A 13950-nucleotide genomic window follows, 5' to 3' on the forward strand; every position below is an offset into this window, starting at 1 on the left:
TTTTTTAAGTGGGGAAAATTCATTTTTAATTTTCTTATTCTTGAAAAAATTTGACCGCAGATCCATAAAACAAGAAATAAAATTGGTCTGGCCTAAAGAATGATCAAGATCTTTTCATTTTATGTCTTTGTGAGAATATCAACGTAAAGTCGTCAAAATTAGACCAAATATTTTTACAGTGATGAAGAATTTGTTTAGAGGTCCTTGGAGTGGTAAAAGGTTGTCAGTAGGTTTTAAGAATTGTTTACAATATTCCATCCCCAAATTCTTGATCTGGAGGTCATTCATCATAATATGAAAGTATCATTCTCATTTCAGCCATTATTGTACACTCAACTTCATGGTCATTAAACATTGTACAGAAGGACTTGTTTTCTGTATTTGTTTTAAAACTTATGTATTGTATCGTTCTGATTTTAGTTAAAGTATATGTCCCCAGCAACCTTTGTATCGTAAACCAATCAGACTGGACCAATAGCACGTCATCACGTCTCCATGGCTCCGATCTGTAAAGATCCAGGTTAGAACCGGTCTTCAGCAACCAACGCTTGTTGTAAGAGGTGACTAATGGGATCTGGTTGTCAGGCATGCTGACATGGTCAATACTTCATGGTATCTCAATTGTTTAGAGCGATGCTGATCACAGGATTGTCTAGTTCAGACTCGATTGTTTACAGACTGCCGCCATATAGTTGAAATATTGCTGAGTGCGGCATTAAACAACAAACGAAACAAAACACTGTTTTTGAATATCAGTCTTTCAACAGTTGCATGGCCATTGTTGGCACAGACCAGTGATTGAATAACTCAACTAGACAGTCGGGCAGGTGACCAATAAATGTTGCCTGTCCTCACTTTTGACTCATAAATTGCATTTATCATTGTTTCAAATGTGAATTAATTCAGCAAATTAAAAACAACAAGCATGAAATTAAATACTCAGACATCCCCAGCCTGTGACATTAGTAAAGAGCCTGTTGAACTTGCAATTCCCCAAATCTATCTTCTTGCGTGTTATTCATACTATGCTTCCAAAAGGGAGGTATTTAAAAATATCAATCGGGCTTGCAGATATTTCTCAGGCGGCCTGACACGAACGTTGCCAGCCTTGGGTAGGCGGGCATGCCGTTATTTCAATCACTGGCACAGACATAACAGAGTATTTGACCATGTCAAAGTACAAGGTATCTTTGTTGTCACAGACTGGTGCATGTTGCATCATGCTTAAATGAATGCTCCCCAATAGGATGTTGTTTGAGTATGGTCTTAAGCTGCTCTAAGCAATATCGGGGCAGAGGACACAAGAATGGGCTTCAAACCCAAAACCCATATGGGGAATTCAATCCTGGGCTTCAGCATGACGGTGTTCACGAAGAGCGTCTGACCCTCTGACGGCAGATTCGCCGATGGTCTGATAGAAGTCTACAACCCGCGGCCCCAGTGTCTGACTGTATATTTCACAATGACTTTGAAGATGTTATATGTGACATGTAACACTTGTTTGCTGTTTATAAATCTTACGAATGTTAAGAATTTCCATGCCAATTATAAGAAATGTAAAATCTGAAATGTGTGTTTAATTTTATTCTATGGGTCCTGTGAATTTTCAATGGGTCAGACAAACATCTGAAACTTGCAGGACCCAATGTCTTGTTACTTTGAAACACCATTTGTGAACACTGGCATGACAAGTGAATGCTTTAACCACTAGGCTACCCAAATGCAGAGTTTTAGAACTGCTCCTGGGTAACCATCCTCGATAATCTCCAGGGTATAGTATCGTTATGATCAATCTCCACTATGCATCCACGGCTTGGCCCGATAATTTTATTACCTCCCTTTGCTGGCTCCGCATTCTCACAGTAGCCAATCAGCTAAGCCGCCGTTACATCCGAGCTTGCCATTGTCAACAAAGATAAAGGTTTGTTCGCAGTGTCACTCAAATTTTGGGGATATTGCTGGAATATTGCTAAAAGCGGCGTAAAACTAAACTGGTCATAACCCTGATGACTAAAAACATGAACAGATTCGTGACTGGCTTCTTAGCACGTGACTGTACCCTGACAGTATGGACTGGTTGGTTGGTTTGTTGGACGCACTCGGCAATATCCCAGCTATATGTCGGCGGTCTGTAAATAATCGAGTCTGGACCAGACAATCCAGTGTTCAACAGCATGAGCATCGTTCTACGTAATTGGGATACAATGACGTGTCAACCAAGTCAGTGAGACTGACCACCCGATACTATTAGTCGCCTCTTATGACAAGGATGGGCTACTTAAGATCAATTCTCACTTGTATCTTCACAGGTCGTTTTCATCAGTATTTCTCACTCCCAAACACTCTCAAACAAACAAAAAACAAAGACAAGCGTACATATTAAACATTTATATGAGGAATCTGATGCCCATGTCGCAGGCAAGCTTACACTAGCACCTACAGTACAGTGTATTCACAGTGTAGAGTACTAGTCACGCCAGCTACAGGGCGTCTAGCAATATCCACAAAGGCATGTCGCTTATCACTTGTGTGAGAATGTACAAAAGCCTTATATACAGATGGTCTTCTCTTGATAAGAAATACAAGCTTGAAAAAAAGAGATATTTCACATTTTTACAAAATTGACAGTTTGATTGTTAGATTTGGGTTTGATCTTATTAATTAAAATGTTCAAATTAAGATGCTGGGCTTGAAAGCCATCCTCCTCCTGTTGAAGAGATTCAGAATGTTGAGCATACATGATCCATCTGAAGCTCAGTGTTATTTCATTATGTTTACACACAACAAAGAAATATCATCGACAATTATCCATGGTATCACACAGCCATTTTGTTACATTAAACACCCTGGACCAATTCACTACCATAGTTTCGCACTAAACCTGATTCAAATAACATGATGCTAAAAATAAGTGTCCAATCAAAATACAAGGAATGAGACATTTCTATGAAAACAGCAAATGACATTTAGAAAGTGGTCAAATGTAACACGTTATGTTTGGGATTAAACTTTCTCAATCAGGTACAGATTCTGTACCCAAACGGGACTAACTCAACACAAGTACGAGACGTTAGTAGAGTCGGTACTTTACTGAGAAAGGGTAATCTCGAATACAATGTGTTACGAGAGAAATTTCCATGTTGATATAGATGAGAGAAATTACAATGGTGACTTCCAAAATGAAACTTTGGTAATATATGGATCAAGGTACTTAGTATAACACAATGGAGATATGACACAGTTGATATGTGAGGATGGGAAATAAGCAGAAAGTTCAACCGATGCTGCAGTTGAACAAGAAACAAAAGTTAATTAAACTACCTTCATCTCATGACACTTTCAACACATAAAGCTAGTTATGTCAAGACACATGAGACAATGTTGATTTTGTGGCGACGCTTGAGCAAACAATGCCTCCAGCTGTACATGAAATGAAAAGTCGGAAACAGAAGATGGAGATGAATAGGACCAGTGGCTGGTAGTTATTTGGCGTTGGACTTAAATGTTGGATCCAATTTTCAGTGAAAACTCAAGATAAACCAAAGCTATCATGAAGCAGATGGGATCATTAACTTATGAGGTACAACTTAATAAGATACTGCAATCATCATCAACACTCACAGACTTTGGTAATGGTGCTATATTCAGTTTATTATGTATATGAACAGTCTCTGCCGAAACCTGTCAATGTACGGGACTAAACATGTAAAATGATATCATTTTCCGTAGACTTTAAGAGTCAATGTAGATATTTTTGTAAGCTAAATTCATGATTAATAAATTTGCTTGACCAAAGAAAATTTACTAGCCTCTAGCCTTAGACTAGTGGTTTAAGTCACAGACATGTCTGGAGATTTGAACTGGGTTTGTTACAGATGGCTTCACGTATCTGATTGTAGGTGAATGAGTGAGTTTAGTTTAACACCGCTTTTAACAATATTCCAGCAATATCACGGCGGTGTGACTGTAGGGACCGGTGTGGCAGTCATGCATCTAGTAATTTCGCTGCTAGAAGTTCCCTGTCAGAAATGACAGAAAAGTTTCTCCAAGACGCTAACCTGCCATGGGTCACATCTGTTAAACTGTATCATCAGTAAGTAATAGCTCCCAAATCCTTTTCTTATTGATGAATATAATATTTTGGCTTTCATTCCATCTCTGCTTGAGGGTGCATTTTTTCACAATTCTGGTTCATATTGAGAAAATGTTGGAGTCTGATGTAAACACACGACTGAATTTAGTCAAGTTTACTTCAAGAAAAATATACTTCTGACCATCGGATAATGAGTCAACATTCATTCTATCCACAGTGAGCACATCATATCTCACATGACAAGATCTCACACTATGGATTACATCGGCAGACAACTAATTGTGTGTGAAATTCAAATGATCTTCCAACAAATGTTTCATAGACAATGAATACTCATCAAGGGAAAGACATTGCATATCATTTTCATGAAAAACTATAATGAAATGTATGAAAAGTTAAGAAATTGGCCCAAAATCATTCTTTGTGTGTCCTTGAAATATTTGTCCCCAACAAATGTATCATGATGTTTGATTGGCATTTTAGAAGTTGATGAGTAATAAGAAAGGTAGGATACTATACGGATGACAACTTCTTTGTTATATAATGATGCAGCGTTTCGGTAGATTTGTGACTCTCTTGCTTGACAACGGTACAAGAATCTTTACCGAAATGTCGCATCATGATGTAATAAATAAGTTGTCATCCATATAGTATCTTACCCTTCTTAACTGCATCATGATTGGTAGAAATTTGCAAATGTACATCTTTAGATTTAAAGCTGCGATACCACTCGCCATGAACGTATGAGAATAGTTTTTAGTGAGTTTAGTTTTACGCCGCACTCAGCAATAATCCAGCTGTATAGCAGTCTATGAGAATAAATCCTTGTTGACATTCAGTAGCCATCTAGATCCACATTTCTGGGAATTGAACCCAAAAAACTAATCCAATTTGTCTCACTCGAAATAAGGAAAATGAAAGATTTTTTTGTACAATGAAAATAATTTTTCCTAAAAATGTTGCCTTCAAATATAATACCTGGTAATGTGACTATCTAAACAAGGTTTCATTTCAAAATCAGTTACGGATGGTAAATAATATATCGACAGCAAGAAAATACTACTACATTAATCTCGTTTGCCATTTGCTTAGCCCTTATTGTTAAAACAATCCTATGAAAATAGTAGCACTTACAGACATAACTAATGTCACTCCATCTAGAGCATATTAAGCACCATGATATGTTTGCTTGTTTGGCAATGAGTGTCATCTTACTACATAATAATATAACCTTTTCCACAGTACAAATTCAGTTTCAAAAAGTATTTCATTGGACATTTTTGGGTCCATTTTGGGTCCACTTTAATGTTTATTCTGAATAAATGAAATTTTATAGTTGCATTCCCTGTGATATTCATAAATTTGGGTAAAAATAAAAAAAATACAATTTGAAAAACTATGGAAAGGTAAGGTATCGTTCACGGCCCAACTCTGCATCTTCCATTTTGTGTGTGACATGTAAGAAAATCCCCTTAGCACATTCAGTTCACACTAGTCAGCCAGTTACATATCTACATTACTTTTCTGTTATTTGAACCCTGTATCATTGAAAGGGCCACTATCCATCAGTGCAGTAAAAGCACAGACTTAAAACCTCATGAACCTTAATGAAATCTGAAATGATCATCTAAAAAATGGTGACATGTGTCTCTATGTTATGAACTTCCTGATAACTTATCAATGTTTCTTGACATGGTAATGTATCCTAATGAGGTCCCAATGTTATGCTAGGACCCTTATAACGCTTGTCTTACACAATTTACATTCGTCAATATCATGTGGAACGAGACCTTGTTCCATGGAGCAAACTTAGCTCTAAGCGATCGTATATCCCGTACTTCGTCATGGATCTACGACAATCATAGCGCTAACATCACCTTGTGGAACGAGTCTGAACGATCCATGTTGGAATTTCCACCTTCTTCTAGCTGTATCACTGTCTGTTAAGTTGTTAGTCTTGGTCCAAACAAAAATGAAAATGAGATGATTATCTTAAGACATGATTAAACACCCTCCATTGAGAGTGGTACTAAAAGATCAATAGTTGTAAACATTATCACAGTCCAAGCACCTCAACATTTCTAAACATTCTGTGGGTAACTTTTGAAGGAAGCTGAAACCAAAACAAAGCAGGATTTTGAGTAAGAAAAATATCACACTCCTAATGATATCGCCAAGCATCTGGAAAACATTAGGTCCAGTGAATAAGTGACTCTCATTAACCTAGGTTTCAACAATATCTGATCATATCACATCTTAACAGATTAATGTCGGGAGAAGGCGCAAAGTTACAAAAATTTATTCTTAGAACTTGGGGTAGGCACCAGCACAGACATGGATCCTAAACCTCATAATCTGAGCTATAATGAGATTCAAAGCCCTGACATGCAGATCCTGGCAGATCAAGGGAAGTAACTGAACAGTGAATTGCGATGCTTTAGGCACCGGGCCATTCTGCCAACTCATCCCCTTTCATGACTTATAAATTCAGGGTTTTGAGGCACTCTCCTACAAAAATAGAATATATCATAAAAATATATGGTTGTAAGTGCACACAGATCGGAGTAACACCAAATCTGAACTTTGAGCCTTCCCCTGTGTGGTGTGGAAAAATACTTCAATAAATTGGGCCGTGTTTCAGTTACTTACATTTATTAAAATCCACTTTTGTACATATCTAGCTGAATAAATAACTGTAATATAAATGCCTTTCTCACAAAACCGACCCAGTCATCCCGTACATGTAGGTTTGATTGTTGTCTAACGCCGCACTCAGCAATATCCCAGCTATATGGCGGCGGTTACATGTACAGTAACAAATGCAGTGATAAATGTACTATCATAATTTGTTTAGGAATAATTTCATTGATTTGATACCTCTGAATTGTTCATTTGAAACCTATGCTAAATATTCTATTTCATTCACAGATTACCCAAACAAATTTAAAGATCACTCAACTTCATTTGAGAGCTATGTTCTAAAGACTGAAATTCTGAGGGTAAAATGCAAAGGCACTCTACTGCAACACTGTTAAGACTGACTGACTTAGTTTAGTTTTACGCCGCTTTTAGCAATATTCCAGCAATATCATGGCGGGGGACACCAGAAATGGGCTGAACACATTGTGCCCATGTGGGGAATCGAACCCGGGTCTTCAGCGTGACGAGCCAATGCTTTAACCACTAGGCTACCCAACCGCCCCACACTGTTAAGAAATATAATCCCTTTCTCTCCAAAACACTGACCCTGTCTTGACTTCAGCTTCCTTCAACCTGTCATGGGGTATGTAAGATCAAGTCATATATCAAATTAAAAGGTATATTTTCTTTTATTTGTACAGGTGAGTAAATGTACAAATTAATTAGATCATGATTTATCAATAAAATGTATATATGAGAAGTGTATATGAGAAGTGTATACGTGTATATGTTGCAATACGAAATGGAAATGAGAGCACAATGAACATAATAACACACAAACTGAAATTAAATAATGATTCCTGAAAGTCTTCCGCCAGATCGATCAATACTGGGCAACATCACCCTAGGCTTGGTTTTGTCAATACGAAAAATATGCATAATTTAACTTACAAAGTTCAATTCACATTTTACTTTTAAAATAGTTGAAATCTTATTGGAACAAAAACCACTGCTGCTTGTGTAGAACGTAAGAACACACTCAACTAGACTAATTCACAGAGACGTTTATGCCTGATGCCATTTTTCCATATTGGCAGTATTTTGGCACTTTTCCTGATCCCCAAACTGACCATTCCCAAAATTAACTAGCAATCACTCATGAACTAAACATAACTAACAAACGTTCACTAAATTTTCAAAAGCACTTCTAGTTCAAGTATATTGGTAACTAAAGCATTTATTGCATTAACTGTAAGTTCTGTCAAATGAACCTGTGTCATCGAAAACTTGATGAAAACCGACAATACACAAGTATAAATTGTACAATAATTGAACCAAAATGTTAACGATATATAATGCTTTCATGTTTTAGCTGTTTTCAATCCTATACCACTTGCACATTTTTCCTTAAGCAAACAAATAGACAACTGTTTTGACTGTATTCATTTCATTAACCAGGTATAATTTTTCCAATCCTTCGACCAATTTAACCCTTCTCCTAGATCAATAGTCTTACATATGCCACTAGTCAATACATCAATGCATTCATATGCCTATAACCTACTAGTATATAAATATCTCCATATCCATTGTTGTTTGTTCAAGCTTTTGTGCTTGAATATTCTCTCATAATGTTTAATTAGTATCAATTTTCAGACATCATTTGATTCAGCCATTCAAGCCAGAATATCAACTCAGAAAACCGATTCTATTAAAGCCAGTTTTTCACCGTATCCCTCCATGGCCCCTGACTGATGACTGTTCTGATACACTGGTATGTATTAGCTCTTTGAGCCATAAATGAACATTTTTGTACATTGACATTAAAACAGCATGGCAAGGACATACAATGACAGCTTAAAACATGACATCAGATGAAAATAGAGCATGTACATAAATGCCTTTACAAAAAAGTGTTTCTAAATATTGTATATCTGAATATTTAAGACCTGAGGATATGGCTACTAAAGTCCCATTCCTAACAAACATCGTTCAATAATCTGACTATTCTGCTGTGCTTTGATATATTTCTGTTGTAAAATGTCTTAATACATGGTTAAATTTTGTTCTTTTTCACACATTAGTTTCCATTTTTGATACCCGACCGATAACAACGTGAAAATATAAAAATATAACGTCGACCCCTGTAACCTTATGACCTTGACCTTAACATTTAGTGTTGTATCGAAAACATTATCACCCTTAGATTTATAATGACTTCAACAAAAATACAGCAAAGCACAGTAGCGTTAGTTCTGTCTGAAAATCACATGATCACACATGCTATCTGCCTAAATACTAGTCATCAATAAGCAAGCCTTTAGACGCCTACTTATGTGAACTATCTGCACAAATACACAGTGATACGATCATACAAGTCCCACACCCAACACATTCTGCCTGCAGAAGTCTTACGCCATTATGTTTTTTCTAAAGAAACCACTTGATGCTGTGGTTGAATTTTTTAGCAAAATAAATAAATTACATTAAAATAGAGACAAAATAAATACACAAATATTACATCTTGGTAGTTGTTAGGACCATGATGTCCTTCCTGCAGCCTCAACCAGGAATACCCCATTATATGGCGTTTCTCCTCGTCATTTTTTGCGTTCATATTTCCTTATGATCTCAGCTGATGTAATTGTTCATCATCGATCAGATTTGATCTCTGTTTTTTCTGCAGTTGTCCATCATGCTCAGTTCAGGGCCTACAACTCCGGGCGGGACTCGTGCTCTGTCGGGGCATGGATTACCCCCCTTGAGCAGCTCACCTCCAGGGGTCTCTCCTTGTACCCATGAGCACCTGGTAGTGTTGATTATTCCATTGTCTAAGTTTGTGTTTCATCAGAACAGCATACTTTGGCGGCGACGGTTGCCTGAAAGGGACGTAACTTTCATTACAAAACATATCAAACAAAGACTGACTGACTGAGTTTGGTTTTACGCCGCTTTTTGCAATATTCCAGCAACATCACGGCGGGGGACACCAGAAATGGGCTTCACACATTGTGCCCATGTGGGGAATCGAACCTGGGTCTTTGGCTTGACGAGCCAACGCTTTAACCACTAGGCTACCCCACCGCCCCTATCAAACAAAGAATACACCACTGAAATATAATGAAACTGAGAGGATAAATATCTAATAATAACCTGGTCAAATGCACACAAGTACATGTCAATGTATTTTAACATTGGTACCATATATAGCTGCGTATAGTGCAACCCATTTATAAGGCACCTCCTTTAAAAGTCAAGGCTAATTCATCTACCTTCTCTATAAAGTGATATGGAATGAACCACTTCACATGCATAGAAAGAATCCTTTCATTTGAAATCAAATCATGCTAGACTTCAGGTGTTGTTTTCTACAATGCTATGTCGCCGCCTTAAAATCAGCAGGGCTCCAGATAATTTTTCAACATCAGGAGTACGTACTCCTTATTTTTTCAATATAGGAGTACTGGAAAAACTTAGAGTACATTTTGATTACAGAATAGAATTAAATGGACTATCAAAAGCTTCTGTTTCATTTCATATATGCACCACAACATTGCTACTCTTGTGTAAACAGGTAGGAAAAACAATAAAACAAAAAAAGTTCAGTCTGTAAATGATTCTAAGACCGTACACCATTGCTGTGGTGCGTATCTGCTACATTTTCTAAATTATTTCCTACCGTATCGTGCATATATTTTATCCGTACATACGCCCATACAGCCCTTATCTGGAGCCCTGAATCAGTATGTAAAATTCCGCAGGCATGCATGAAAAAATAATGCACATGAATGCATGTACATGAGTAAATATACAAGAAGTAAAAACTTGACATTCAACACTAGTTTGCTTTGTTTGTTTGTTTGTTTGTCGCATTATCATTTATGTACAACAAACAAACATTCAGTGCTGGCTATACCGACCTGATGTTGCTACGGACGATGACCTCATCCCGGGGTCCCGATGTAGAGATACTCCTGGTATTGTGAATATGGAAACAGCTGCAAGCACAACATTCAGACGCTACAGCACTGTGTCTTTGACATGGAGTCCAATTCAACACTTAAAATATATGGTTATTCATTCAAAGAAATGTCCTTATTTTACATCAGACAAACTAATAAAATACTATTGCTGCATTTTTGCTGCTTGTTGAAGTATATATAGATCAACAGTTTGAGTTCACACTTTGAGTCGACTGGCCCCAACCGTGACATCATTTTTATCAATTTGTCAATTTAAGGAAAGCTTACAGATACTTGACCAAATTATTTTTTACTAGACTGCTTATTAGATATTAAGTGCAAGACAAGATCATCTCAGAAATGATCTAAGCAGGTGACTTACTGTCAGGCAGTCGCAGTATTGAAGGGCCGAAGGATGTGAAGAATGGCTGCTTCATCCCCCTGGGCGGCCGATATCCTGCTCTTCCCCTCGTACTGGACAAACACAGACATCACACAGTAAGTAGTAGTGTTGGGAATTGGTTGAAATCTCACAATTGATGATTGATTCATTACCAACGAACATCATCGAAAAAAAATTGGTTAGCGTAATTTTTCAGATTTTCCTATCCAGGTTGTTATTGCAGATATGAATAACATGATGCAACTTGTTACTTTAAAGTGAAGACGAATATATCATGAACATAAACTTCCTGGAGTCTTTAAGAAATATTCAGTCATGGCTTTTCAGTTAGTGAAGTGAGTTTTCTAAGAATTAGACACGTTTTCAGGCCCTGACACTTCAACGATATGTTCCATTGTCAAGTATTTTAAAGACTAAAACAGTAGTTCCAAAATCGTTTATGTTCGATTATGAGAAAACGTGATCGATTGCTAGGTCGTTTGGTCACTGCGACCAATCTTCGATTATTTCAATTAATCGGAAACCACTAGTAAGCAGTGAAGGAGAGAGTTGACTTTCAGGAGGAATTTTGCAATATATCAGCCATATTACAGCATGACATAGTTATTCATTTTGTACCACTTAATCGACAAATTCCACATGGAAGATACAAATACATGCCAGATATTAAACTGCGTCCTGTAACGCACCAAATGAGATTCAAATCTATAACACAACATTGTTGTGTTTGATTATTTCATGCCTGACAACTCAGAAAACATTTTGATTGCAGGCCATTTTGACAAAGTTTAACAAAAATTCCAGGCCATTTTGACAAAGTTTAACAAAAATCAAATATACCTTTTCAATGGGGTTCAGTATATATCACCCTGTTGACTTGGACATTTGATGAGTGACTTCTTAACTGTTTTCAAGTGTGGAAAATCCTTATTAAACAGTTCAGTTGTCAAAAGGTATGTATAAAGTTCAGTGTTTCTTACCTTTAAAAATCTGGCTAGAATGTCTAAACCATCAGAATCCAATCTGCAAGGAGAGGTATTTACAGAGTCAAACGAATCATTGACAGAGAGTGTGTCATTAAAAGAATAGTTAAAGTACCGTTCAGTGTGGTGATCTGAAGAGGTGTGGTTATGGTGGTGGAATTGGGTTTAACGTCGTGCTTGAGAATATTTCGCTCATATGACGACGTGCATGTGTGTGTATGTGTATGTGCGGCTGCGTGTACTAGCCCAGACTAAAGCTGGTTTTATAGTGCTAGCCCAATGAGATACCATGCCGCAGTGAAGCATGAATACCCCACTCAGACACATTATAGTGACCTCGAGCCGACCAGTCCTTGTTGTACCCATTAATGCCGAGCGCAAGGCAGGGACCAACAAGTACCATATTTTAATGTCTTTTGGGCGGACGCTCTAACCACTACACCACGGAGGCGGTGCTGTCTCTTCAGTAGAGCTCAAGGGGACACGGTCGGGGATCAACCCGCGACCTTCCGCACTCCGGGCGGACACTCTAACCACTACACCACGGAGGCGGTCAGGTGTGGTTATGACATTCAGAGGCAGATACAAGATACAAGACTCATGAGTAAGTTGTAAGTAAACAAATACAAATGATGAGACAGAAACAGTGTCTAGAAAAGGGAATATACCCCCGGCATCCCCTCTGTATTTATGGTGATTACATCCATTGGTAAGGTGTTGGAATGGAGATGATCACAACAGATCAATGAGTGAGTGAGTAAGTGAGCATGGTTTTACACCGCTGGGGACAGTGAGTGAGTGAGTTTAGTTCTACGCCACACTCAGCAATATTCCAGCTATATGACGGCGGTCTGGAAATAATCAAGTGTGGACCAGACAATCCAGTGATCAACAGCAAGAGCATCGATCTATGCAATTGGGATATGACGACATGTACCAACCAAGTCAGCGAGCCTGACCACCTGATCCCGTTACGCCAGTGGGGATGAGGGAAATAGACTTCACACATTGTACCCACGTGGGGAATCAAACCCAGATCTGATGCGTGAACTGTCCCCAGTTCATAAAAGTCAGATTTACCCCAGATTCTGTGTACATGTGGGGTCAAACATATTCCACATCCTGTACAACTACTGTTAAACATTTCAAATGTTTGTCTAGTCGGACACCTGCAGCTTCTGCTCAGAACAACCAAATACAGGTACAGCAAGTAAAATATTTAATCAGCATCGATATTTTAATAAAACAAAAGAGACTGACCTTGGTGCTATATTGATGAGAGGTTCTGGTCTGTAGAATGGAAAGTTGTAGGAGACAAACTCCTCATTGGTCGAGATTCCTGAGAACTCTTCATCTGAAGGAGTTCCAAGTGTCTTGAAGATGAGGTGGAGCTCATCCTCCACCGTGGAGCCGGGGAACAGCGGCCTGCCGCATGCCATCTCGTAGAAAATACACCCAACTCCCCTGGAAACAGAAAACATGGAGCTTGTAGTGAGTGAATGAGTAAGTGGGTGGTTAAGATGGTTGGGTGAGTGAGTGATTGAACAGTGAGGTGTAAGAATCTGCCGAACCAGTGATTGATACTACGAGCACCTTTCCATACAATCACCAAACTCATCAAGCCTGTCCACATGTGATTATTACCTCTCTTACAACAAACACACTATGTGAGATCTACTGAACCCAGATTTCCTATGGGAATCAAATCATATTTATATTTGCCAAACTTATGATTCAATTAATGATTGCCCATAGTAGATTGAGAAGAACTTGTTTCATAAACATAACCACTCATTAACATGCAACCCAAAACATTTAAGACGTAAATTATTAATATCTCAAAGTTTTGGCATCACGATGTTAGTTTGT

General features: G+C 38.0%; 1 protein-coding gene and 1 long non-coding RNA gene across 2 annotated transcripts in view; both read right to left on the bottom strand.

Annotated features, from left to right (window-relative positions):
* Positions 1 to 2373: 2373 nt before the first annotated feature.
* Positions 2374 to 7176, bottom strand: LOC124286382. The gene is made up of 2 exons (XR_006901024.1): positions 7132 to 7176; positions 2374 to 3586 (listed from the first exon to the last, which is right to left on the bottom strand). It is a non-coding gene; the product is annotated as an uncharacterized LOC124286382 (long non-coding RNA).
* Positions 7177 to 7226: 50 nt separating this feature from the next.
* The window catches only part of LOC124286379 (cyclin-dependent kinase 17-like), a 93160-nt gene continuing 86436 nt past the window's right edge, over positions 7227 to 13950 (bottom strand). The window contains 6 exon segments of the mRNA XM_046722741.1: positions 7227 to 9612; positions 10654 to 10731; positions 11078 to 11135; positions 11137 to 11169; positions 12079 to 12121; positions 13342 to 13545. Of these exon segments, the coding sequence (XP_046578697.1) occupies positions 9581 to 9612; positions 10654 to 10731; positions 11078 to 11135; positions 11137 to 11169; positions 12079 to 12121; positions 13342 to 13545 (448 nt within the window). The 3' untranslated portion in view covers positions 7227 to 9580.

Source organism: Haliotis rubra, unplaced genomic scaffold (assembly GCF_003918875.1).
Source record: "Haliotis rubra isolate DU_JTF1 unplaced genomic scaffold, ASM391887v1 Scf381, whole genome shotgun sequence".
NCBI lineage: Eukaryota > Metazoa > Mollusca > Gastropoda > Lepetellida > Haliotidae > Haliotis > Haliotis rubra.